Source organism: Gadus chalcogrammus, chromosome 14 (assembly GCF_026213295.1).
Source record: "Gadus chalcogrammus isolate NIFS_2021 chromosome 14, NIFS_Gcha_1.0, whole genome shotgun sequence".
In the NCBI taxonomy this organism is placed as follows: domain Eukaryota; kingdom Metazoa; phylum Chordata; class Actinopteri; order Gadiformes; family Gadidae; genus Gadus; species Gadus chalcogrammus.
The window spans coordinates 3,968,727-3,996,722 of NC_079425.1; the positions used below are offsets into that span (position 1 = coordinate 3,968,727).

Sequence of the window (27,996 nt, forward strand, 5' to 3'; positions counted from 1 at the left end):
GGGGACATTTCATAGCGGTTGGTGGAAACCGGGACATTTTAGCATCCTTTGGTTTTTGTCGGAACTCAGGACACGCAACTCAAAAATTGGGACTGTCCCGGCAAAACCGGGACATCTGGTCACCCTATCACAAGTCATAAAAACCGTGGCAAGCCACGGTTTGTTGTTTGTTTGACAACAACGCGCGGGCCGCACTAACACAAAACTTAGATGTCAAGTAGGGGCAACACAAAATATCATCCCGCGGGCCTCAATTGGTCCCCGGCGGGCCGCGAGTTTCAGACCCCTGATGTAGATGGTCCAAAAAAAAGTCCCTTTGGACAAAGCAGTGAAGTGAACCATAGGAGCTGTGAGCGGCCATCTTGGAGAGAATACCACAGATCTACGAAGATTATACTCATTCTGTAAGATAAGATACAGAAGATAATATTGACGTTACTCAGCAGCTTATACCTGGCACCAGGCCCGTTGCCATGGCGCAGCAGTATGTTAGGTTGTGTCGTTATGTACGTACTGTATGGGTAAACTTGTGCGCGTTTGGGCGCAACAAGAGTCCAACATTCTTTGGAAGTTGAATGTGTAGAGCAGGGGTGCCCAACCAGTCGATCGCGGTCTACCAGTAGATCGCCGACAGATCCCAAGTCGATCGCGAGGGTTTTTTTTTTTTTTTTTTTTTTTAATGAAATTAAATTTGCGCGGGACATATACGCGCGGTAGCGCATGTGCTGTTAACAGCAGTTGAAAGCCGTCAACAGTAGTTACACACTCCTATACGTTGGTATGGCTGAGGGGAAACAAGCTAAGACCTACCATTTTCACCCTGAGTGGGAGGAAGATTATTGATTATCGTTGAGAAGGTTCCGTGCGCAGACGGAATGAAACCCCCACTGAAGTCCGTTGGTTCACGATACAATCCCCCCCCCCCCCCCCCCCCCCCCCCCCCCCCGTCAACAATTGTTCTCTACCCCCCCCCCCCCCCCCCCCCCCGCTTGAAGGTAGGTTTGCTGGTAGATCTCGGGAGGTTGGCTACTTGAAAAGTAGATCTTGGGTCAAAAAAGGTTGGGCACCCCTGGTGTAGAGGTTATTTGGACGATTTAGAAGTTTGTTCAAGGAGCCTACGAAATGAGGGCGATCCGTCCATTACTGCGATTCGCCGGAGAAACACGAGTTGAACAGGTTGCCGTCTGTGCTAGCTGTTTAGCAGAAGACACCTGTTTGAATCCTCGTGTATCAGCATGGCTGCTTCTGAATATCTAACTGAATCCCAGTTTACCGATTTTGACCTAGAAATTGACCTAGAGACGGTTTGCTGTGGAAAGAAGAGGAGGCCTAATCAGGGCGAAAAACCAAAGCTATTGGATCTGAAATGACTGTAGCATTCCCCCCCCTCTCTCTCTCTCTCTCTCTCTCTCTCTCTCTCTCTCTCTCTCTGCCTCTCTCTCTCTCTCCCTCTCCCTCCCTCTCTCTCATGTTGTGGTCGAGTGGTTCTGGATGGCCGATTAGAGAGAAAGCTCTCGCTCTGCAAGTGCTGATGTCAGAGTGGTTACTGTGGTGATGTGTGTGTGTGTGTGTGTGTGTGTGTGTGTTTGATATTAGTGAATGAGAGCGCTAATGAGGGAAAAAGGATCTTTCCTCCAAAATATACTCCTCGTTAACCTCAAATCTTTCTATGAAAGGAAAGGAAGAATGAGAGAATGGCGGGAATTAAGAGGTTAAGAAAGAAGGGGAAAAATCGGCAGAGAAAAAATAAGGAAATCAAGGAAGAGAAAGAGAAAAATAAGGGACAGAGAGAATGACATAATCACTGACCAAACAGGATCCAGTGTATTCTTCTTTGTGACTGGAGGTCATGTGACTGGGCCACTTAAGCTCTGAGAGCTGATAATGGAAATATTTCATAGAGAAGTCACTCCAGGTGAAGCACAGTTTCAGTTGATGTTCATTCCTTCTACTTCTTAGCGGAATGTTTGACACCATACACAGACAGATCATTTGTTGTTTCAATCAAATTGTTTTTCCCCTTCTGGGATAAATAAAGTAGAATTAATTTAATCTTATGTTCCTTTGTTACTTTACTCATTGGCATACCTAAAGGTCATAAATGGAACAGCCCCATAATAAACAAAATGTTAGTCCATTATTTTTAATAAGAAGCAAAACGCAGTAAGTGGGACCAGAGATGTTAAGAGCTCTATCTATTGATAGATATTTATTTCTCTAAATGGCTCTGGGTGGGAGGTATTAGTGGACGTAACAGCCATTCATATTCGTATTTATATATCTTCATATATTGGCCAACGGAGCGGCAGCGCCCCCTGGCGGCGAACTTTATGTACTTATAGGTATCAGACAACTGCTCGGCGTTGCTAGGACAATCAAAGCCAGGCTGTGAGTGGCTGCCACTGTAACCGTCAGCCAATCAGCGCAGTTGTTGTTGGTAGGTGACATGCAGCAGGGGAGCGTCTGGATACCGACGGTCCTCGCTTCCTAGCTCCGTCTTCCCTCCTTAACCACTAGTTTAGTTCGGCTCGCAACTTATTGTTGACTAAATGCACTAAAATGGCTTCTCCTAGTTCTCTGTTTTCCTCCATGTCCAAGTTCAGCTTCAGAAGGCGGGACAAGGACTTTGTGAGTTAGTTTTGGTTATTCTTTACTGTTGTGATTGATTGTATTTATTGAGAATCCGTGCCTAGATAATATCAGTTATATTGTGCTAATGGGTGTACGAGTTTGATGTTGAAACGTTCTCTCTCTCTCTCTCTCTCTCTCTCTCTCTCTCTCTCTCTCTCTCTCTCTCTCTCTCTCTCTCTCTCTCTCTCTCTCTCTCTCTCTGTGTTTAGAAGCACATCGCTCCCGGTTTGGTTCCCTCTGCCTCGATCGCTCCCAAACCAGCTGTTCCTCGTACCCCTCCTCCCCGCAGCCCCGCCCCCTCTCCTGAAAGACCAAGGTACCACACACACACACACACTCACTCACTCACTCACTCACTCACTCACTCACTCACTCACTCACTCACTCACTCACTCACTCACTCACACACACACACACACACACACACACACACACACACACACACACACACACACACACACACACACACACACACACACACACACACACACAGAAACACACTCATTCAGTCAGTCACACATTCACTCATTCACTCAGTCACTCAATCACCCTCCTCGCCTGGGGTCCTCCACACCCAGCGCCTCTCAGAGACCGTGGTTCCCTCCTAGCATCCCGTGTCTCCCGTCCTCTGCTCATCTATGTGCTTTAAAGGTCCCATGACATGCCACCAGGTGTGGTGTGTTGGGGTGTAGCCGTTACAAGCTGCTTTAAAAAAATCTGTCTCTTATGACATCATGACACCTGTTTGCATATCAGGGGACCTTTAATGTGAAAAATAGTCTGGCTGCAAGGAAACTCCTGTACAAAGACCACAGACGGTTGTTTAAATACATACACCTTATTTAGGTGTTGACCTTCTACCCAGTCTAACCCAGATAGGTAGTTAGGAGTGAGCCCTTCCTTGGCCTTGTTGTGGTTGTGTGTGTATGGTCTCTGTACTGAGGATTCTTCATCAGAGTCTTCCTTCCTGCTCCTCCAGGTCCGCTCTAGCGGCGGCCATCTTGTCTTCCTCTCTGACCGGGAGGACGTTCGCCATCCCTCCTGCTGGGCCCCGCACGCTCTCCGCCGCCGGCCGCTCCCTGTCCTTCTCCGGTCTGCCACAGGAGGGCGCTGCACCCTATTCAAGGTAACAGACGCAAGCACGCACACTCACTCACTCACTCACTCACTCACTCACTCACTCACTCACTATCATCTCTTTAATGCAATCAGAATGTACACATATTGTGTTTGTGGTTTGTTCTGAAGCTTTAAATGAAGTCATTGCAAGTCCTGCAGCACTAATTTACCACTAAACTTCTTTCGCCGTAAAGCAGAAACAACTGTGATATATGGGTTCCAAAACCTAAACCATGAAGCTATGTTACTGTTACATAGCTTACATAATATACATTATGTAGCAACATTACCTTTTTACTGGTCACATGACATGTTCAAGCCATGCACGTGAAATAAGTGTCCTAGGAGGAATGTTCCTGACCAGGAACCATGGGGATTTCTGATCTGGTCTCTGGGTTTCATGCCTTGCTCAGGGACAGATGGTCAGGGGACCACGACAGGAGGCCTCGACTGCCCTCCCCTGGGAGCTCTGACGACGAAGAGGAGGAGGAGCTACAGTATGAGGAAGAGGAGGAGGACAAGGAGGAGGACGAGGAGGAGGAGGGCGAGGAGGAGAGGGAGGAGCCGGAGGAACTGTCAGACGAAGAGCATCACATCTACCAAACACTAGACGGACAGGCCAGCCTGCCTGTCTGTCTAGACAGACGGACCGACCGTCCTGTTTGTGTTGGCACACAGGACGGGCAGCCAATCACAGAGCCCGTCTACACCCTGCCGGTTAAACCTAAGGTTGTCTGTTCTTCTTTCCTCACTCCTATTGTCTTCACTCTGATTAGGATTTCTGTATTATAGCAATCCTAGTAGATAGCAATAGTAGTAGATATATAATTAACTGTGTGTGTGCGTGTGTGTCTGCTTTGTAGCGTATTTTTCAGGAAGAAGTAAATTCAGACAAAGAGTTCCCACAGGAATCTGATCCGTACGCCCGTGAGTTCACGCATCACAAGAACTAACGGTGCACACTGACCACCATTTCACCACAAACCATATCCTTTATTCAAACATGACACAATACTGAATTCTCTCTCTCTCTCTCTCTATCTCCTCCTTAGACACTTATACAAACACTTATACAAAGTATTAGATGATGAGCACATCTTGCATAGCCAGTATCTCTGTACTGTGTTCTGCAGTAACACTGTATTGAGTTCTGCAGTAACACTGCTTGTGTGTTTTTTCAGTGCGTGTCAGGGGAGAGAAGCCGGTTAAGCAGGTAAGAGTCTAGTTCTTCTAACTCAATGCAAATGTACTTTAGGTAATTTGCGATCCTGAGTGGAGTTGAATTTCCTTTATTCAAACATGACACAATACTGCATTCTCTCTCTCTCTCTCTCTCTCTCTCTCTCTCTCTCTCTCTCTCTCTCTCTCTCTCTCTCTCTCTCTCTCTCTCTCTCTCTCTCTCTCTCTCTCTCTCTCTCTCTCTCTCTCTCTCTCTCTCTCTCTCTCTCTCTCTCCCATTGTCCCAGCTGACACAGCAGAAGTTCCAGTCCGACAGAAGTAATCCTGCACAAGGTATAGAGTGTCATCTCTCTGGCGTACCGCTACTTGCCTAATGCTCTCTGACGTGTAACCAGCCAAGCGGACACTAATGCATCGGTTGCGTTCCTCCTCTAGACGTTACCGTGGAAACCAGCAGCCCGTCTCCAAAAGCGGGGCGCGGTTCTTCCAAAAGGAACACGCCGCCGCCCCGGAAGAGTTCTGGTAGGAGAGCCGCTCCTCTGCCCAGCTCGGTTCTGAACACACCCCATGTTGTTTGCTCTTCCCCGTAGTGTAGTCTCTCAAACCTTTCTACATCCTTCTGTGTGTGTGTGTGTGTTTACCTGGTTTGTGTGTTTGCATGGTTTGTGTGTTTGCTTGTGTTTGTCGTATTGTGCCGGGGTATGTGTTTGTTTGTGTGCGCTTCTGCGTAAGTGTGTCTTTGCGGGGTTGTCTTGTGTTTGTGTGTCTCTGCGTTGTGTGTTTTGCATGTGTGTGTGTGCGCACGTGTGTGTGTGTGTGTGCACGTGTGTATGTGTGCGTGTGTGTGTGTGCGTGTGCGCGTGTGTGTGCGTGTGTGTGTGCGCGCGTGCGTGTGTGTGTGGCCGTGCCGACCCAGAGCCCAGCGAGGGCCTCCGGGGGGTCCTGGAGGGGCAGCAGCAGGCGGTCTTGTCTCTCACGCTGCAGAACGCGGCTCTGGCCTCAGAGCGCAGGCAGCTGCAGCAGACCCTCAGCCAGCAGGGCAGGGAGCTGCTCCGGGGGAAGGACGCCATCCAGGACCTGCAGGCCAGGCTCAGCCGGGGGGGCACGCCCAGCCCCGCGGCCCCCAGCCCCGCGGCCCCCAGCCCAACGGCCCCCAGCCCAACGGCACCCACAGGTATGAGAGGGAGGGAGGGAGGGAGAGAGGGAGAGAGGGAGAGAGAGAGAGAGAGAGAGAGAGAGAGAGAGAGAGAGAGAGAGAGAGAGAGAGAGAGAGAGAGAGAGAGAGAGAGAGAGAGAGGGGTGTGGTTACTATGGACCATCAATTGATTAATAATAACATTAACCATTTTTTAAATATGTGGCAATTAAGGCACAAAGACACTGAGATGACAGCATAAATAGCTTAATTTGGAAGGAAATGGGCGTGTTTATCGATCTGATTCCTCTCTTCCTGTGAAGTAATCACATCTGCTACCATTCAGAAGAGAACTACCCATGTGTCCATCTGTGTCTATCTGGGATATTTTATTGAAGCTGTGATTAAATATGGGATGATAGAATGAAACGGTCAGGCTGACGCATCCCTCGGAGTGTCTCAGTCTCCAGCAGAAGGACTCGACTCCTTGTTTACTATCCTGCCGAGTTTTACCACTAACCTGTCATGTTTTAGACTGCTGGTTTGATCCTAGTGTGGTCTAGTCTGCTGGGCTGTGGTCTGTGGTCTGGTCTCACCCCCGTCTGGTCTCACCCCCGTCTGGTCTAACCCCAGTCTGGTCTAACCCCAGTCTGGTCTAACCCCAGTCTGGTCTAACCCCAGTCTGGTCTAACCCCAGTCTGGTCTCCAGGCGTCCTGGAGGAACAGGTTCAGAACCTCAAACTGACCGTCCATCGACTCAGCGTGGAGCTCAGCCGCTACCAGGCCCAGACCAGACCTCTGGGCCAGCAGCAGGTACGCACGCACGCACACACACACACACACACACGCACACGCACACGCGCGCGCGCGCACACACACACGCACGCACGCACGCACGCACGCACGCACGCACGCACGCACGCACGCACGCACACAGATATAACAACACACACACACACACACATAAGAACACACACGCATGCACGCACACACACACATATATAAACACACACACACACACACACACACACACACACACACATATAACAACACACACGCACGCACGCACACACATGCACACACACATATATCACACACAAACACACACATACATAAATACATACATACATACATACAGTACATATACACACATACTCACATACTAACACACACATACTAACACACACATATAATGACATACACATACTAACACACATGAACACACACTAAAACTAACACTAATCAAACACACACCCTCATGAAAGGTTGTTTTCTGACCGCAGGGCTCCAGGACCGACGGTTTACCGACGACAAGCTCGCCTCAACCATGGCTGGTCAGTCTGTCTGTCTATTTGAGTGCCTGTCTGTCTGTCTCTCAGTCTGTTAGTAGTATATCCTTTAGGGATGCACCGAATATTCGCCCACCGAAATTTCGGTTTCGGCCGAAGGAGTAAAAAGGCCGAAAAAAATACACCGAACATTCTTTATTTATAAAAAATAAAAATAAATAAAAATGTTTTACTCATTTATTTAAAGGTACATTGTTCTTAAATTCTTGCTATAAGGTCTGCTGGAATGTTAGAAAACGTTCAGTATTAAATAAATATTTTGTATTAAATTTGTAATTGTTTTTTTTATTGAAAAGCAAGACGAAAAAGTTTATAAAGGAAATGTAATTGTTTGATTTATGCAATGGTGAAAAATTAAAGCAAAATGAAGGAAAAACAGCAAAAGCCACATTCGGTATTCGGTTTCGGCTTTCGGCCAACTGTTTCAGTATATTCGGTTTCGGTTTCAGCCAAGAATTTTCATTTCGGTGCATCCCTAATATCCTTGTAGTAGTAGAATTGATGTAGTTGGTAGTATGGTACCCCCTAGATGTGCATAAAACGACCTGAGGACAAAGGACGCAAGCACCTATCCGTCCAAGATGAGAACTCACAAGCGAGAGATTAACTGAAAATTCCATTCCCACCAAGGAGACTGAAAATACATTCCTGATTCACGCCCTCAGATGCATGTTGCATCAGATCAACGGAAGTCACGCGTAGTGGTACTCTCGCACGTTTTAGCCCACTCACGGATGAGTGCACACGGTGATGTACATCCTTAGAGAGTAACAAGGGAAGTAATAATTGTGTTGTTTTCTTCCAGTCGGACATGAAGTATCTTTCTCCTCTGCTATTGGCCTACGAAGACAGGATGGCAGAGAAAGACGCACTCCTGCAGGCTGTTAAGGTGTGTGTGTGTGTGCGTGTGTGTGTGTGTGTGTGTGTGTGTGTGTGTGTGTGTGTGTGTGTGTGTGTGTGTGTGTGTGTGTGTGTGTGTGTGTGTGTGTGTGTGTGTGTGTGTGTGTGTGTGTCCAGTTAATAATATAACTGCATACAAGATCAAAGTTTTGGTAACGAAGGACGTCTTGGTAGAAAAAAAACGAATAGCCAATGAGATCACTCAATGTTTCAGCTGCCATAAAACTGTCCATTCACACGAATAGTGTTATGACATGGGTTTGTTGCTGTAAGTACTGTAAATACTGTAAGTATTTTTCTTACGAAGACCTCTGCTACAAGAAACAAAATCCCTGCTAACAGCAACACTGGGGATCTTTTGTATGTATTTTCAAAGCACTAGTACCTCTGGACACAGAGGCTATCAAGATTAAAATCACAGTGATCTCAGTTCCATAATAACAGCCAGGAGGTCCATAATGGTTAACCCTAGAGGTCACCAGTCATCACCTGGAGGTCCTGGTCTATTCGTAAAATTCTAGTTTGATCTGGTAAAGGTTACTCTAGTCTACAGGTAGCCAACCCTCACCTGAAAGTCCTGCTATGAGCTTCCACTTGTATTCATTCTGCCTTCCTGTTGTCTTCCTGTTGCAGGAGGAAGTGACGGCGTTGCGGGTTCGCGTCAAGGAAGTGGTCACAGAGAACCAGACTCTGCATGACCGACTGGTCACCTCAAAGGGGGTTTCTCAGCAGGACTGGTGAGAGTGAGTGTGTGTGTGTGTGTGTGTGTGTGTGTGTGTGTGTGTGTGTGTGTGTGTGTGTGTGTGTGTGTGTGTGTGTGTGTGTGTGTGTGTGTGTGTGTGTGTGTGTGTGTGTGTGTGTGTGTGTCTTAGGCCTTTCACACATGCACCGTAAATTAGACGTTCTCTTGATAATACCCGATGGGACAGTTTGTGAGAAAGAAAATGTCAGAATCCTCCCCTCCAGAGATTATCCTCCCTGGCAGAGACTTAACAACGAGCGAGTGGGAGCGATGGTTACGTTTCTATAAGGCGACTGGCGTGAATCCGGGAGCACGGATTGTAGCTGCTACGTACTTTTCTGCTCTTGCCTCTATTTTGCGTTCCAACTTCATTCTGCTTTCCCCTCTTCTGTTGATATTTTGGATACATCTTTAAATAAATGCAGTATTGACATCACTGCAAAATGAGTCAGTGTTACGGAGTTGGTAGCCTCACCGGCGATATTCTAGGTGTGGTAAACAAGCACTGCGACTACTGCTGCATACTTTGTGCGTCACGTCCTGACTCCTATACGCATTACCCAGGCACCACCCCTCGCCTAAAGTCTCCGGAGTGTCTCCGATATGTGTGAACGCGTCTTATGCGGCTTGTCTGCTGCTGTGTGTTTCACGTGTGATTGAGAAACTCCTGATCATCTCCAGATGCGAGTGAATCCGGAGTTCACGTGTGAAAGGCCTACCTGTGTGAGTTACTCTCTTAGATGTGTGTATTTAAATGTGACAGTGTGTTGTTTAAACGTGTGTATGTGTGCGTCTGTGTGTGCTCTCGTCCCCTAAGGCGTGGTCTCCAAGAAAAGGCTGCCCTGGTCCTGAAGGAGAACCAGGTTCTGCTGGACCAGCTGGAGGCCCAGCAGAAACTGAGCCAGACCAGCCACAGCCAGCACCAGACTGAGGGTACACACGCACGCACACACACACACACACACGCACACACACACACACACACACACACACACACACACACACACACACACACACACACACACACACACACACACACACACACACACACACACACACACACACACACACTCAGGCACACAGGCACACAGGTATTGAGTGTTGAAGGTATTATTCCGGCTAGGCTTCAGAAACAAGATGGCTGCTAGGTGGACAAGGCCCAGCTCACATCCCATGTATCAGATATACCTACATGTTACTAATTACCAAAGAATACAAAGCATGAACAAGTATGTTAAAGTGTGCATTACTTCACACACTCCGTGTGTATTCCTAAAAACGATTTATTAACTGTATATTTCTACATAATACTACTTATAAAGAATGTGTTACTACACACTGACTGATATAAAGCATGAACTACTGAATAAAGTGTGTCTTTGCTCCGCCCTCCAGTGACCCGCCTGACCAAGAGGTTGATGCTTATGGAGGAGGAGGGGCGGGTCTTGCAGGTGAGGATGGAGGAGGAGTGGGCGGAGCTTAGGACCCTGCGGAGCCGCATGAAGGAGGCGGTCCCCAGGGAGGAGCACTGTGGCATCACCGGGAAGCTACACCGGTACGCACGCACGCACGCACGCACGCAGAGCACGCACGCACGCACGCACGCACGCAGAGCACACACGCACACACACACACTCACATAGACACACACATACAGACACAGACAAAGAAGCATACACACACACACACACACACACACACACACACACACACACACACACACACACACACACACAGAGAAGCACACACACACACACACACACACACACACACACACACACACACACACACACACACACACACACACACACACACACACACACACACACACACACACACACACACACAGAAGCATTAACATACATATTCCCATTCCCATACACAAACACATATACATACACACGGGCGGTGGAGAATGACCTTAGCAGACCCTTAGTCATCCAAAAAAAAACTCAGGCTAGACTAGCTCGTAGGTTTAGCACTGAGCTTGTAACCTGTCATTATGTATAAAGATCACACCATCACCATGGAAACGTCATCAAGGCAATGCGTGTGTGCGTGTCTGTGTGTGTGTGTGTGTACACAGCCAACTGGAGCAGGAAGAGCGACGGCGGGAGCAGGAGGTGGAGAAGATGCACGCAAAGGTTTTGGGTCTGGAGGATGAGAAGAGAGTACTGCAGGCGCAGAACTCCTCGCTGACCCAGGAGCACCGGACCATGGAGCAGGAGCTGCAGCTGTCTGAGCAGGCCCGCAGGTCAGACCCCAAGACCCACAACCTGGCCCCTACACCGACACACCGTGGCCCCTTCACCGACACACCTTGGCCCCTACACCAACACACCTTGGCCCCTACACCAGCAGACCTTGGCCCCTACACCGACACACCGTGGCCCCTTCACCGACACACCTTAGCCCCTACACCGACACACCTTGGCCCCTACACCAACACACCTTGGCCCCTACACCAGCAGACCTTGGCCCCTACACCAACACACCTTGGCCCCTACAGCGCACCTTGGCCCCTACAATGACACACCTTGGCCCCTTCACAGACACACCTTGGCCCCTACACCGCCACACCTTGGCCCCTACAGCGCACCTTGGCCCCTACAACGACACACCTTGGCCCCTACACCAGCACACCTTGGCCCCTACAGCGCACCTTGGCCCCTACAACGACACACCTTGGCCCCTACAACAGCGCACCTTGGCCCCTACAACGACACACCTTGGCCCCTTCACCGCCACACCTTGGCCCCTACAACGACACACCTTGGCCCCTACAACGACACACCTTGGCCCCTACAACAGCGCACCTTGGCCTTCACTAACCCACTCTGTACCCACACAAGTCTCCCTCAACCAGTCGACCCAAAGTGAGTGTCTGCCCTGTGTGTGCGGGGGTCCCTCCACCAGGAAGGCGTGCAGCAGGCAGGCTGTGCTGGGCGGCCAGCTGGAGGAGAGTGTGAGGCAGGAGGAGGAGGCTCGTCTGCTGCTGGCCAACCTGCTGACCCTGGCCCAGAGGAGCACCCTGGAGAGAGACCACCTCGCCCTGCTGGTACACAACGACAGTGCAGCGCACACACACACTCACAGAAATACACACACTTACACACACTCTCACACATACACACGCACTCACAACACACACACACACACACACACACACACACACACACACACACACACACACACACACACACACACACACACACACACACACACACACACACACACACACACACACACACACACACACAAACAGTATCTCACACACACACACACACACACACACACACACAAACACACACAAACAGTATCACACACACACACACACACACACACACACACACACACACACACACACACACACACACACACACACACACACACACACACACACACACACACACACACACACACACACACACACACACACACTCCTGTCCTTCTAGTCTCAACAGGTCTAGTACCCTTGTGTCCTGTCCCTCCATCCCTTGGTACGGGGGTGTGAGTGCTCCCACTCCTCCTAGGTGTATGACCCCTCCTCCCCTGTCCCCAGGCCACGGCCCTGGAGCAGGAGAAGGCAGGAGGCGTCCGCTCGCTCCTGGAGGGAACACTACGGCTCCGCAAGCTCCACGACAAGGTTAAGGTAGGCTCCACCGAAGTCCTCCTCATCTCCTCTGATGAATCCGTTCCAAGAATATTGCACCTGCCAAAGCTCCTCCCCTTTGCAAACGTCTGCCCTTCACGCCATCGGTTGTACAACAATATGGACGTAGCGTCTGTGGTGTCATACATTGTGAGGTCGTACAGTTCGCGTCATGGACGGCGTCATCGCTGGACATTTGTGCGACCCGCAGTGCAAACGATCTGTATTTGCCACATTATATTTGCCCCGGAATTAATTGTCGCCTACTGTAGTCTTTGGCCAAAACGAATAATTTACAATGATCCATTCATTAGCTCTAAATGGTTCGTTATGTAACTGATTTTTACTGTACAAAAATCATAAAAGGCATACAATTTGTCTCGGAAGTTGAAATGCTATTTTTAAGAGGGTTCTGGACAGGGGAGGTTCTGTCCCACTAATGGAGAGTGGACTCCTTCTGGGGGTATCGCTCTGTCTGGGTCCCTGACCTCCAGACAGAGTGATGCTGGCTCGCTCTGCATTTAGACGCGGGGGATATCAATCTTGTCTCCGTAGAGGATAATTACAAAACAACCTTTTCAGCATTCAGTTTTGTTTATTCTTGCTGCAACCGAAGATGAACCCCAAAAAATATCACAATGCCATTCTATTAGAAATAGGCTGTGGTAGGGATGTGAGCAGAGATACGGACATTTAACTCTGGCCCTCTCAGTTCACACATTTAAGGTCATTCTTTAACACTGACAATGGCTTGCTTCACACTGTACATTTAACTGAATATCTCACTTAATATCATAGTTATATAAGTTATATAAGAACATCAACTCAAGATCATACATTTATTTCATTCATTGTGTAGACTGAAATATATATTTTATAATAAATAGGGAAATATATATACCCTATAATTACAAAAAGCCCAGAAGCTTTTATTATGCTATTAAGCTATATTAAGCACTTTTAACTGCTGTTTGGAAACAGTGTGGTAATAAATAGAGTTGACTTCCTTATCATCTATCCTCTGTAATGAAACACTCCGGTAGTGATATCCAGTCCATCCCACTAACTGACATGCTCCCGGCTCACTCATCCATGTCGATAAAACACTTTGTGAGGTTGTTCCATTCGAATGAGAGGGAGGGAGAGAGAGGGAGAGAGATCACAAACAAAAAATTCAGATGCGTAGAAAGAAAGACGGGTAGAAGGACGGATGCACATTGCACATGCAACATTTAGGGAGGAGAACAAATGAAGACTTGAAGAGAGTTAGGCAGATATATATAGATGGATGGATAGGCCGAAGGGGGGATAGACCATCATTCAGGCTGTGGAGTACAGAGTTGTTAAATCTTCAGTCGACTCCAAGATATTTACCCAGGCAGAAAAATGGAGACAGAAAGCTGAATACACATAGACAGATAGATGGATAACTGAAAGGACAGACGGCGGGATAAATGGAAAGATAGACTGTCTTTCAGGCAGTGGTGTATTGGGTTGTTAAATCTTCAGTCTCAAATCCTTCTGTCTCACTGGAAACACCTGATCTGCCTCCAACTGGGACCCAGCAGGGGACAAACCCAGCCAGCACAGCTGTTCCTACTCCTCGTGTGTGTGTGTGTGTGTGTGTGTGTGTGTGTGTGTGTGTGTGTGTGTGTGTGTGTGTGTGTGTGTGTGTGTGTGTGTGTGTGTGTGTGTGTGTGTGTGTGTGTGTGTGTGTGTGTTTACGTGTGTGCGCTATAAAATAGACCAGTATCGTATCCTGTGAAGTTGAAATTCAATTTTGTGATGCAATGGAAGTTTTCTCGCTGCTTAAAACGGGATCTGTGTCACACACACACACACACACACACACACACACACACACACACACACACAGACACACACACACACACACACACACAGACACACACACACACACACACACACACACACACACACACACACACACACACACACACACACAGACACACACACAGACACACACACACACTATGAATCGCAGTTGTCCTATCTATCTGAGCAAGCCGACTGCCTGGTTGCTAGGCAGGGGGAATAATACCCTTTACCTCTGTGGGAAGTGATTTCACACCTCGTGGCTTATCTCTCTCAAACCGAGTGTTTGTGCTGCACCACATCAAACCCCATGCGCCACGGTTCTCGACACGAGTCTCCGTGCACCTCGACGTCACCACAGAGACACGGCCTGTCTCTGTCCCCAGGTTCTGTCCTGGGTTCCGGTCCCGGGTTTCAGTCCCAGGGTTCTGTGTGAGAGGAGGTTGGAGGCGTTGGTGATGGTGAAATATTGATGTGCAGAGAGTGTGAGCTGTAGATAGTAACACTGGCTTTGGTCTCAAGGAAATCTGAATAAGCTATTCACTGTTTGATTTTTAATATTGCACACATGCAAATACACGCACACACTTATGCACCCGGGTAAAGTGGTAAAAAGCATGCGGTACATGTAGAGTACATGTTGTGTGTGGTGTGGTACATGTTGTGTGTGGAACATGTAGTGTACGGTACATGTAGCGTGTGGTACATGTTTTGTGCGGTACATGTAGCTTTCACTTACTCGACATTGACGCAGAATATCATCTCCAACCTCCTGTAAAAGAGCCTTGCTCAGCCCACTCACGCCATTAACCATAGGCCATTACTGAACACCTTACTCAACCTAAACACGGTACTCAACTCCCAACCTTGCAATGAATTTCACGGCTAAGATACACAGGAATATAACTCCTAGCCCTGGCACTGCGGGCATCTTGCATTATTCACTGTGCCACACGGGGAACAGAACCCATCGCCTTAGTGTTAGTGTCTTTCCTAATCAACAACTTGCTGAAATGTTCTGTTTCTATAGCAACAGAGAATACCAGTAATAGATGGAAACAAGGTAGGAGAGAGTGAGGGGGATTTTGTGTTCAGTTTTTCTTTAACTTTATTTAGCATGCATAACAAAAACAATAGGAAGAACTACACACATCCACACAAACACACACCGTGGTGTTTTGCTATAAGTCTTCAGAAGCTTACCTTGTGTTGACGCGCCTCATATAGCCAAATTATCTGCTGTGCATATATGATTCAATTATAATAGAGTTTCACGTTTTAATCAAGGTCTAAAATACTGTAGCGAATTGCAGTTTGCAGATGAGGGGATTATGACGAGTGGGGGTGCATTCTTTAATGCAACCATGTTTTGGCTGCTTTAGTTTTTGAGTTTGTTTGATAACCAGCAGTGGGCTATCACTCTTTCTGTGAAAATCCACTCACATATAGGAACCTATATTCAATAACAACAGTGCAAATGAACATCGACGTGTAGCCACGACTGCTATCAGAAGAGTTATCAATACATATTTTCAATGATAATCATAGGCCTATGAATGTGAGTATAATTTACTACGATGGATTTAAGAGGACTCTGTGTTAAGAATCGTAAATAGGCTGTTCCCTCTGCCATAATAATAATAATAATACATTTAATTTAGAGGCGCCTTTCAAGACACCCACGGTCACCTTACAGAGTATTTAGTCATCATAAATCGTTTAAAAAACAAGACATTTTGGAACCCCATGTACTACATAGGGGTGGGAAAAATAATCTATTCTTTGATGCATCGCGATTCTCGCTAGAACGATTCTGTCTCGATGCAGATAAATTAATAATCGGAATTCTTATTTATTATAATTTATTTTTTTTGCCTGCTGCAACATTCTGTTCGCCAGAAAGGGATCATTTTTGTAATTTTTAAATTATTGAATTTATCTTCAGTGTGTATTCGCCAATCTGATTTGTCTTGACAGGATTGCGATTCAGCCTACGCATAGCATGCGCGCAAACTCACAGCCAGACACAAGAACTCCTTCTAATTCAAGAGCAGCTTTTCCTTTAATGACATAGAAAAGAAAGATTAGAAAGAAAATAAAACTGAAACCTATTTTTTGCATGCTTCCATATTGTGTTATAATGCAAGCTGCATTGATTATTGCATTGTTCATAGGAAGTCATGTTTGTGACAAAAGCTTTCTCTCTTATGAAATATCAGATAAGTTAATTCTTCTGTTGATGTCTTTAATGATCATCACAAAAGTAGGAAGTGATTAGCAAACTCTGAGTAGCAAATCCAGATGTATATATATATTTTTGAAAATCACGCATGGAAATGTACATAAAAAAAAATTGTTGCATCGATAATCGCTTCAGAATCTAATAGTTGACCTCATAATCGGAATCGAATTGTGAGGTGCCAAGAGACTCCCACCCCTAGTCCTACAACATGTGTCCACAGTGTCCATGGTGACTATGACTATGATACCCCATTGTTATAGGTTTAACTGATGAGGCTTTAGACTGCAAGGCCGCATGCTTTAGTTTTACATTTTCAGACTAAATATCCAACCATAATTCATAAATCATCAATCAAGGAACCTCATCCCTTGAACCATGGCAATTCGGTGCTGATGTAGACGATGACATGATTGTGGCAGTCCTACTGGCGCCTTACACAATACAGGCCTGACCTCGACATTGTCCTCAACCTTTGACCTATCCGGTCCCCTACCACTGCCCTCAATGGTACACTGACTCGACATACTTATACTTATTCTAACTTAATGTATTGACTAAACGATGTATGCAATAGATGTGACAACCTGTCGCCACTCTCTGGGTCTTTAGTTTCTGGTTCATGGAGGGAAAACAGGTGACCCAAAAAAATTAAACATAAAGTAACAAAATTGTGCTGTCTTTATTATAGTCCTGCACACACACTTCTTCAGAAGCACAGTACAGAGACCGACCGGAGAGGGGTAAAGAGTCACAGACACAGAGAGACAGGAGGAGTTAAGTCGATCACAACAAAGACAGTTCCAGTATAACCACCCACTCTTCTGATTGGTTGGTTGTGGTTTAGGTCATAGATTATAGAGTGGAGACGTAGGCGGTTGGTTCCAGAGGTCTATTGTCTCCTTTATTGGGGCTGGATCCTAAAAATGTAAACAGTAATAATATACAACATAGAACCATAGCATCTTGGATAATGAAACTATACGGTACGGTACTGCTCGCCGCAGTAGTTTGAATGACGAAATGAATGCTGGGATATCTGTGCTGCCAAGTTCACACAAGTTACCAACGTTGCATCCGCTGAAAAACGGGTGTTTTTCGCAGAATGCAAACTTGTATATTGGGACAGTAATTGGACTGCAAAAGATGACATTACACAAGGACACAGATACAGACAAGAACGCAGATTGAGAAAGGGTTTAAGTCTCTAATCTCTCAGAACCTTAATTAAGCTTTGAAAACATTTTGAAATACTTAATTAATGACATGTTAAAGTGCTCACTGATGCTCCAAAATGCGTCCACAAACGCCCGCATGGGGCCAGTGTGCCCCCTAGTGGTGGCGGCTGTTGGCGGTTAAAGGTTGGATGTTATTGGTGGTGAACATGTTCAATAGGCTTGGTCAACCTGGGCCCGCATTCTATAGCTGTGTGTTGGTGTGTGTTGGGGCGTGGTGCAAGCACCTTAAAGTAAACACCCCTTTAGCATTGTACATTGTAGTCGGTTGTTTTGCCATCTGTCTCTTTGCAGTTGGCTAGGTGGACAGAAGAGGTGACCTCTAGTATACAGAGTGTCTCTTCATCAATAGATTAGTTTACAGCCTCAGGTTCCTCAGACTTCAGATATCTCATGATCTCGGCCGGGCACAAAAGTCAAATGTATTTTGAAGAGGGAACAGTGACTTTTGTTTCACGTTGTTGGCCACATGTCCTTAGATAAGTATTATCATTACTATGTTTATGAGTAATGTACGTCTGCCATATGGCAAGGAATAGGCAGGCATCACTGTCTGGAAAAGTAACATCGACCGACTCGCCAGAAGTGATCTTCGGAGGTTCATGTGAACGGTACCAAGAAAGAAACCATTGTCAGAATGTGAGCAGCGTTGCGTCATATAAACACCACCTGTCGCCACGACAACACCTGAGTCGGTCCAGAGGACATCGATCACCCATGATGCAATCTGTTTTCTCACGGGGGACCGAACAACGGTTGAAGGTGAATGCATGCACCTGTGCCGTCTAATCCCGCAGTGAGTACGTCACTGACTTATTTAAAATGTTTAATAGGTTTGAAATGGAAATGTCCAATTGTATTGTAAGGAGGGCAGAAGCAGATACACATTACAACTAATAGATATGCTCAGAAGTCATAGGTCGTCGGCAATCGGCATACAGGCTTGTTAGTATGATGTGTTGAACCATTTCATAGACAGAATTTACAGATTTCGACTTTGGGAGAGTCTTAACACAAATCCCTTTTTAATATCAGCTACCGGGGTTTCCACTCGCATCGCATCACCTGACATGCCTTTAATTCACATATTTTTTGAAAAAAACAACAACCCTTAAATTCTGGCCCGTGGACCTCTTTAAAGGACCTCGTCGGTGTCTCACCGGCTGGGGGTCTCACCGCCCTGGGGGTCCCGGTGGCCCCGCCATCAGGCTCCTGTACCGCTCATTCACCCCTCCCCTGGAGGTCACTCGCGCCCCGGCAGAGGCACTAGAAGGCAGATGCCGTAGACCAGGCAGACGGTGAGGCTCGAGGGTACCAGGCTCACACACACCACGCCCAGGGTCACCCTTTGGATCACCAACAGGTAGATTCCCAGCGGCAGCGAGCTCAGGTAGAAGAAGCCCAGCAGCCACAGCAGCACGCTAGGGACGTGGGTGCACGCCTTGAACAGGACGTCCCGTTCCGGCAGCCCCTCGGAGCCCGTCGACAGGGAGTCCAGGCTCTGTTCCGTGTTCAGCTCCGAGGGCGGCGCGGGCACCGCCGCCGCCTCCCGCCCCGAGGGAGGCTCTCCGGGCACCTCCACGACGGTGATGACCAGGCAGTGGGAGGACCGGCGCGAGGGGCTGGAGGCGGAGGAGGACGGGGAGGCGGCGAGGCTGCCGGGGGTCAGCAGCAGCTCGCCGCCGCTGAGGTCGGAGCTCCAGGACTTGTCGCGCGTCGACAGGCGGCACACGACGTCGGTGTCGTCCGGCAGCTCGGACAGCAGCCGGCGGCCGCTCACGCCGGTCTCGTGGCGGCAGAAGGGGCAGGAGATGGCGAGGGATCCGCCCTCGGCCGCGTCCAGGATGCGGCCGAGGCAGCGGGCGCACACCCGGTGAAGGCAGACCAGGACTTTGGGCCGGCGGTTCTGCAGGTTGTAGCGCTGGTAGCAGATCTTGCACTCCATCTCGTCTGGAGGAGGAAGAGGCGGAGGAGGTGAAGGAGGTGGAGCCACCTCCTCGCCTGCAGCGCTCATCGTGCCTTCCTCTGGTGGAGAGAGAGAGACGGAGAGAGAGAACGTTAGAGCTGTAGAGCTCTAACATTAAAAACAACTAAATATAACCATGAAAGATACGCTGTTTTTTTTAAATTAAAACTGCAAAACGAAGCATCGTCATCCTTGTTCAGAGCTCCGGATCCCTTCTGTTAAAAAGAGATCCCTTTAAAATATTCTCTAATAAGAAACATGAACACCAGACCACTCTAAATGACTCAGCCGCTCAGGAGGAACGTCGGAGAGATGAGGTCAGAAGTGTGCCCTCTGGTAAGACAGGGTGTGAGTGTGACCAGATAAGGGCCATGTATCCACAGCTTCTACGACACGGAGCCCCCCAGGGGCTGTCGTGTTCGGGCCTGCCTGCCTGTCAGAGGACCCTGCCACGCTGTCACTTCCTGTCACATCAGTGGTACGCTTGTCCTCGGGGCGGGCCCCCCCTGCCCACAGAGGGCGTTGTCTCCTCGGGGCCCAGGAGACTCCATCAGCTTCCTGGGTCCAGTACACAGCTGCTACCGCAGTTGGTCTATCTCAGGGGGTCTACCTTATAGAGTCTACCTCCGAGATCTCCCTCAGCAGGTTCACCTCAGGGTCTGTCTCAGGGGGTCTATTGCATCTACCCCTAACAATATGTTATTTCCCTCATGTGCTTTATTATTGTGTATGTTGACGTACTTTCAGGAGGGTGTTAGTAGTTAATGGCTCATAGTTCTATATTATTTCCCTTGTTGTTAATAGTTCTGAATTGATGTGTGTGTTGAAGTACAATCAGGAGGGTGTTGGTTGGTCATGGTTAATAGTAATTTTACATCATCTCAATAGCTTTGTTTTTTAATTCCGGTAATACAGGAATAACAGGGAAACTAATCGAAAAAAGCATCCTTGTGCCGGTCGCTAGGCAACAAGCTCCCCCGCTGCCAATCAGTCTAACTAACGGAGGGTCACTTCTTTACCATCACACTGTGGTCAAAGGAATGCCCAGACTTGTTATGATCCTGTCAGCTCAAGACAATAACAGTATGACCAGTGTCGGCATGGCTTTATGCCTCCGATGCCTCCACTAAACCCCTATTGTCTTCGTGGAGAACCAGGGGTCCTTCCATTTAGTCATTGGTAACAAGGCAGAGACCTGATTGGCGAGGAAGTGTTGGACCGCGGATTCACTGCTTGAAGTTTTATAGGGGGCTGTCCCTCAAGTGAACTACAGGGATTGCCTTTCTGGAAGTCCAATGCTGAATGAGAAGTTCTATACTGTCCGCCGGTATCGGTTTGAATGCTTAAAAATCCTAATGTTGTTGAGCAGTGTCTGGTGATCAACAACCTATAAATAGTGTAAACCAAGTCCCTCAGGTTCACCTAAAACCACCAGCCCTGCCTCTTTACAATTCCAATTGGACCACAAAAAGAAAAACAAAAGTTGGATTATTGTTCTCATGTTATTAATACAATTTACAATTTGGAAAAGAGCAGAATGCCAAGTTATCCAGACAGACCAGTATCTGACTGAACATTCAATCTGAACAATTTTGTACACAGAGTTGTCGTTCTAGCCTTCGAATTAATAAATGTCATCTTTGTCTGCATCTTTGCACACATAGGTTCATCCAAGGCTACTCCGCTGAGAGTGCCTGTATTTATAAATTGAAAGGTATAATCTCATCTTGGAGTACCTTCCAAACTGACCTGCCTGTTTAGTTTTTTGCACCCCCGTTGTGGTCCATATCATAGTTCGTTTTTGGATGCTACAGTAGCATCTGTAACCATTACTGTTAGAGTCTGGCTCTGAGCTGCCCCCCTCCCCCTCATCCTGCATGGAGTACAGCCTGGCTCTGAACTATCTGCTCCCCCCTCTGCAAAGATCTCTTATCTTTCCCCTCAGAGGAGAAAGTGCCGCAAATCTGTCGTTCACGCCCATGAAATATGGATGGGTCGCGCCTCCATCCGACACGCTGACTGATGCATATTTTACATGTCGGACTGATGAAAAAGGCCCGGTAGAACTCGCCGGAAGGATTCCACTATCTTCAGCGGTGAGTGCTGCAGCAGGCTGAATATTACAGTATTCTGATGCAGAGCGAATAACTGCTGGTTCAGGCCTCAGCAGAAGGCATACAGCTGGATGAAACGTCTCGAGCCCTGGACTCAAGAGACAGGCAAGCTCCAGGGAGTTCACCTCCACTCTACTGGGAGTTGCAGTCGGCCTGTGATGCCAACTGTTTTGTCTGACAGTTAACTGGCCATCTGCTGTGTCGGTATCGTAACAGCATTTAACTGAAACGCATCTATCCTTGTGATGATCATCAAACGCTAATTGCGGTGTCAACGATTCTCCTCTGTTTATACTGGTTATAGAACAAGTTTAAATGAGGCTTCGGCTTAATAAACAACTCGCCTACAGCTACTCACTAACTACCCCTCGACTCTGTCCTCAGTCTCACGCTGTCCTCTGTCTCACTCTGCGATCAGCCTCACTCTGTCATCAGCCTCACCCTGTCATCAGCCTGAATCTGTCCTCAGTATAACTCTGTCCTCAGTCTCACTCTGTCATCAGTCTCACTCTGTGATCAGTCTCACTCTGTCCTCTGTCTCACTCTGTCATCAGTCTCACTCTGTCCTCAGCCTCACTCTGTCATCAGTCTCACTCTGTCCTCTGTCTCACTCTGTCCTCAGTCTCACTCTGTCATCAGTCTCACTCTGTGATCAGTCTCACTCTGTCCTCTGTCTCACTCTGTCCTCAGTCTCACTCTGTCCTCAGTCTCACTCTGTCCTCAGCCTCACTCTGTCCTCAGCCTCACTCTGTCCTCAGTCTCACTCTGTCCTCATTCATACTCTGTCCTCAGTCTCACTCTGTCACACCCTGGATCAGTCCATTAGGTCCAAGACATTAATTAACCAACCACTCCCCACACACACCCCTCCCCCCTGTGGTCACGTTGGCCAATGGAGAGCTTTAGAAGAGTAAACCCTCATACTAAGTAAAGTACAGCGGAACACAATACGGTATCAACTGGTTCTGTGTTGTTTTGAAGGGATGGTATTCTAGTAAACTGGGTTCTGGGGTACGTTGTGCATCCCTCCCAGGTAATAATCATCTTAATGGGCTCCTCTGGCTGTGGGGAAATTAATGCCTCACAATTAATTTGTTGATGTTTGTCTCAATTGGAGCTGAATGAGCCACAATAATGGATGTGGTGTGTAATATGTTGTGTAGTGTATTATGGGCTGTAGGGTGATCCTGGTGTAATGTGTGTGCAGGAAGAGGCAGTTCCCTTTCAAAGGGTTACTCCGAGGTATTTCAAACTCCACACAAAGTAGGAGCCAGAGACATACTGGCATTGCGCTCTGAAATGTGTTGCTAGGATACGAGAGAGAGAGGAAGCGAGAAAGAGAGAGAGAGAGACCATCGTTATCCGGTGGCTGCTACCTGTTTGACGAATACAAACGATCAGGTAAATCTGTCAAACTGCTCCTACTGACCTACTGCCCTGCCATCCCAAAATAGGCAAAATATTTCAGTGAAGAGAGCACAGCGTTCTTAAAGAAACAGACTTAGAGTGCGCCGATTGCTAAATCTTTGTCCGGTCAGATGCTGTGTAACTCTTATATACTTATATATATTATATACTCTTCTGTTAAACGGCAAAGCTGTCCTCCATGAAAGACCGAGTCCCAGCTGTGTGGATCTTTCCCCACCTCTCTTATCTCCGCTTTTGTCCTAAACCCTCCAATTGTACGGCAACCACGCACCAAATATTAGAATCTGATTTCAAACTATCGAATGTTTCAGAAAAATGCAAATCAACAAGAAAGTCAAAATAGCTGTTTTATTAAAGAATACAAAAAAGTAGTCCCTCCTGGCTGCCTTCAAAATGCACGTTGTTTGCTAGGCAACACACTTTAGCGTCCGTCCGAGAGAAGGCTCCGATAGAGCGGTTCGCCGGCAATTTATCCTATGGAGCAGGTCACTCACCGTGTGCCTAAGCTTTCGTTAGTCTCTCCATCGCCTTGCTCACTCCCGGAGTAACAACATTTACACCCTCTCCAACATTCACCATATTTTTAGGCTTCAGTGAACTGTGCTATTGCTTTTATACAACTGTTAAATTTTCGTTCGTTTCTACTTCCAGGCGCGGAGTGATATGCAAACTTTCACAAAATGATTGGGCGTCATAGCAGTTATGTATACGCTCATTATACAGTTAGGAACCAATCAGATCGCTGGATTTATGCCACCCGTTGTATAAATATATGTATATATATATATCTTTCTCACACCTATGGATATAGCTGTTTGTAAGCAGATTGTGTGTGTGTGTGTGTGTGTGTGTGTGTGTGTGTGTGTGTGTGTGTGTGTGTGTGTGTGTGTGTGTGTGTGTGTGTGTGTGTGTGTGTGTGTGTGTGTGTGTGCGCGCTCAGCATGTTATGCAGCTAAATGTCAGCGTTGAGTGTGCCGATGCCCCTGGTGTGGCTGGACCTGTGTGTGTGTGCGTGTGTGTGTTTGTGTGCTGCCTGGATAATATCATTTTGTTTCTCGGAACCAGGGAAAAGCCGAACTGACTTACGCACACGCAAACGCACACACAACACACACACACAACACACACACACACACACACACACACAGATAAATCCACAGTACAGATACACACACACACACACACACACACACACACACACACACACACACACACACACACACACACACACACACACACACACACACACACACACACACACACATAAATCCACAGTACAGATACACAACCATATACACTGGCTCCGATACGACCACAAAGTCAGAGTGACTTTTTCAGTCAACATCATGATACGGTCAAAGTGTTGGCTGGAGGCAAATAATGCAAACACTGGAGGCCAGTTGGGATAGAAGGCTAGTATCAACTCTCCATCTGACTGGGTTATGGAGCGCCAGAGGTAAAGCACTGCCTGTAACTAACTTTCTTTATTAGCAGTCCTCTCCATTATATAAGAATTATGTAATTAGTAAATGCTTAAAAACATGTTAAAGTATGAGATGTAGGGATGGTTCATACTGGCCTGCATGTTCAGTTCTCCATTAAGACATAGCTCTCTGTTCTATTTACATTAACCATAGCTCTACAGAACTGACCGGATTTAGCATAGCTCGTTAGTGCTAAACCAAAGCCTCAAATAATCATACCGCCTGACCATTTTGATCGGACTCCAGGGTCGTGACATGATTTGGAAAGCATCGCTTGTTTTACGTTTGAATAAGGGTTAGGATGAGTCAGAGTCTGAGAGTTGCTCTTCTCTACGACTCAACACTGCCACCGTCATTTGCTATGAAGGCACGTAAGTCATTTGTTTTCAGGGGAAGAACTGGGGAGGGAAAATAAACCCTAATAGAAATAAAGCGATAACATCTATTTGATTATGTGTCTTCGTCGACAACAAGGGTGAAACTGAACTCTTAGATGACGGTTGCGAGTTTGAGAGTTTGAGAGTTTGAGAGACCTTACCTCAGCATCGTAAGCTCGTTATGTTGTAAAAAATAAACACTTAATAACCGGTAGGACAGGAAACCGTCGAAGGAAAACAACCATGCTTCCATACCAAGGTTCATTGCATAAAAAAAGATTGACATACAGACAAATGTTAGTAAAAAAAATAAAAATTAATGGCAGCATTAATTTTTCCCCCCTAAAACCCGCCCACAAAACAACATTCATTTATACTAACTCCAAAGGTTTCTATATCAATTCATCCATGGTGAGTCATGGCCAGAGGGTCCTACGCACCCATCCCCTCCCCCAGGGGCACCTCACCTGCTCCCGGAGCGCGTGTCTCCCTCGCCTCCTGTCCTCCGGTCGTCTCCCAGTCCTTCATGGGAACGTCAGACCCTCCCCGCTCCTCCTCCCGCCGGTCGTCCTCCCGCTTCACCTCTCCTTCATGCCGGCCTTACCCATGCCTCCCCCCCCCCCCCCCCCCTCCCGTCAGGTGTACCGCGGGCGTGTGTCGGCGGGCCAGGCGCTGGCGGAGCGGCGGCAGCGGGACCAGGAGGCGGCGTTGGCGTCGAGCCAGCGAGAGATCCTCCGGCTACAGCAGCAGCTGGGAGACAGACAGAGCACCCTGGACACAGTGCTGCAGAGCAGGCAGTACGGAGAGAGAGGGGGGGGGGGGAGGGGGGGAGGGAGGGAGGGGGAGCACCAGTGGGAGGGAGGGAGAGAGAGCGGGAGGGAGGGAGGGAGGGAGATAGGGAGGAGGAGAAGGAGGGAGGGAGGAGGAAGGATGGAAGCACTAGTGTCAGAGAGGGAGGGAGGGAGACATTGCAGGTGGGAGGAGGGTGAGAAGGGGAGAGAGAGATGGAAGAGAGAGGGAGGGAGGGAGGGATGGGAAGCAACAGTGTCAGAGAGGGAGGGGAGAGGGAGAGATAGAGATAGTGAGAGAGGAACAGTGTGCATCAGAGAGTGAGAGAGAGGAACAGTGTGCATCAGCGAGTGAGAGAGGAACAGTGAGCATTAGAGACAGAAAGAGAGAGTGAGAGAGAGAGGAATAGTGTGCATCAGAGAGTGAGAGAGGAACAGTGTGCATCAGAGTGAGAGAGAGGAACAGTGAGCATTAGAGACAGAAAGAGAGAGAGAGAGAGGAACAGTGTGTATCAGAGAGAAAGAGAGAGAGAGGGGAATAGTGTGCATCAGAGAGTGAGAGGGAGAGAGAGGAACAGTGTGCATCAGAGAGTGAGAGAGAGGAACAGTGAGCATTAGAGACAGAAAGAGAGAGTGAGAGAGAGAGGAATAGTGTGCATCAGAGAGTGAGAGAGGAACAGTGTGCATCAGAGTGAGAGAGAGGAACAGTGAGCATTAGAGACAGAAAGAGAGAGAGAGAGAGGAACAGTGTGTATCAGAGAGAAAGAGAGAGAGAGGGGAATAGTGTGCATCAGAGATAGTGAGAGAGAGAGGAACAGTGCATCAGAGAGAGAGAGTGAGAGAGACGAACAGTGTGCGTGAGAGAGAGAGAGAGAGCGAGAGAGAGAGAGAGAGAGAGAGAGAGAGAGAGAGAGAGAGAGAGAGAGAGAGAGAGAGAGAGAGGAACAGTGTGAATCAGAGCAGCCCAAACATTATGAAAATATATCTATTTACCCGTCCCAGGAATGGCGTGACGAATACAGAGCTATTCACCTCTGCTGTGATTTGTCCTGCAGGGATCTGGAGGCGGAGCTCGGGGTGGTGTGGGAGGCGGCCACCCGGGAGGAGCAGGGGATGAGGGAGACGCTCCTGAACAACTGCCCCAGTCGGGGCGTCCAGAGCCTGGGTCTCCTGGGCAGGACCGGCCCTGACTGGTTCTCGGAGGCTGCAGAGCCATCAGCGCCCCACAAGGCCCACCACCACCACCACTCGGCCAATGAGATTGAGAAGCTCGGGCTGGACTTCTACTCCTGAGGCTCCAAGGCGAGAGGGGAAGCTCGCTCCTCGTCCTTCGTCACAGTGCGACACTAAAACACTAAACACAAACCAATCAACTCTTTTCTACCGTCTGGACAATGCGTTTTTTTAAAGTAATGCTTTTTTTTGTAAAACATCTTGAACTAGGGCACGCTCCCAGAATTGCAGGCTGTATCTGCTCTCAGAGTGTCTTCTGGACTGCAAGTCCCACACTGACTGTTACTGCGTTCAAAGGATCTTCTGGACCACAACTCCCACACAGACTGTTACCTCTCAAAAAATTGTCTTCTGGACTACAACTCCCACACTGCTGGCTGCAACCACTCTCAAATTGTCTTCTGGACTACAACTCCCAATCTGTCTGTAACTACTCAAATTGTCTTCTGGACTACAACTCCCACACTGCAGACGGTAACTGCAATAAAATATTGTGTTCTGGACTACAACTCCCACACTGCTGTGTGTGTGTGTGTGTGTGTGTGTGTGTGTGTGTGTGTGTGTGTGTGTGTGTGTGTGTGTGTGTGTGTGT

The 27,996-nt window shown here is 47.9% G+C and overlaps 2 protein-coding genes across 2 annotated transcripts; one reads left to right on the plus strand and one right to left on the minus strand.

Moving 5' to 3' along the window:
- Nucleotides 1-2,451: 2,451 nt before the first annotated feature.
- cep89 (centrosomal protein 89) lies at nt 2,452-27,939 on the plus strand. Its single transcript, XM_056608650.1, has 19 exons — nt 2,452-2,628; nt 2,841-2,947; nt 3,611-3,757; nt 4,164-4,479; nt 4,614-4,677; nt 4,932-4,963; nt 5,217-5,262; nt 5,365-5,451; nt 6,774-6,877; nt 7,348-7,398; nt 8,219-8,302; nt 8,947-9,050; nt 9,873-9,988; nt 10,451-10,610; nt 11,142-11,309; nt 11,972-12,113; nt 12,618-12,707; nt 26,023-26,180; nt 27,227-27,939. Exons 1-19 carry the CDS (start codon nt 2,560-2,562, stop codon nt 27,462-27,464), a joined length of 2,283 nt encoding a protein of 760 aa, XP_056464625.1. The 5' UTR covers nt 2,452-2,559; the 3' UTR covers nt 27,465-27,939.
- On the minus strand, nt 19,186-20,026 carry zgc:165481 (uncharacterized protein LOC100073327 homolog). The gene has a single exon (XM_056608651.1). The coding sequence runs from the start codon at nt 19,957-19,959 to the stop codon at nt 19,258-19,260; it is 702 nt and encodes a 233-aa protein (XP_056464626.1). The 5' UTR covers nt 19,960-20,026; the 3' UTR covers nt 19,186-19,257.
- Nucleotides 27,940-27,996: the final 57 nt, after the last annotated feature.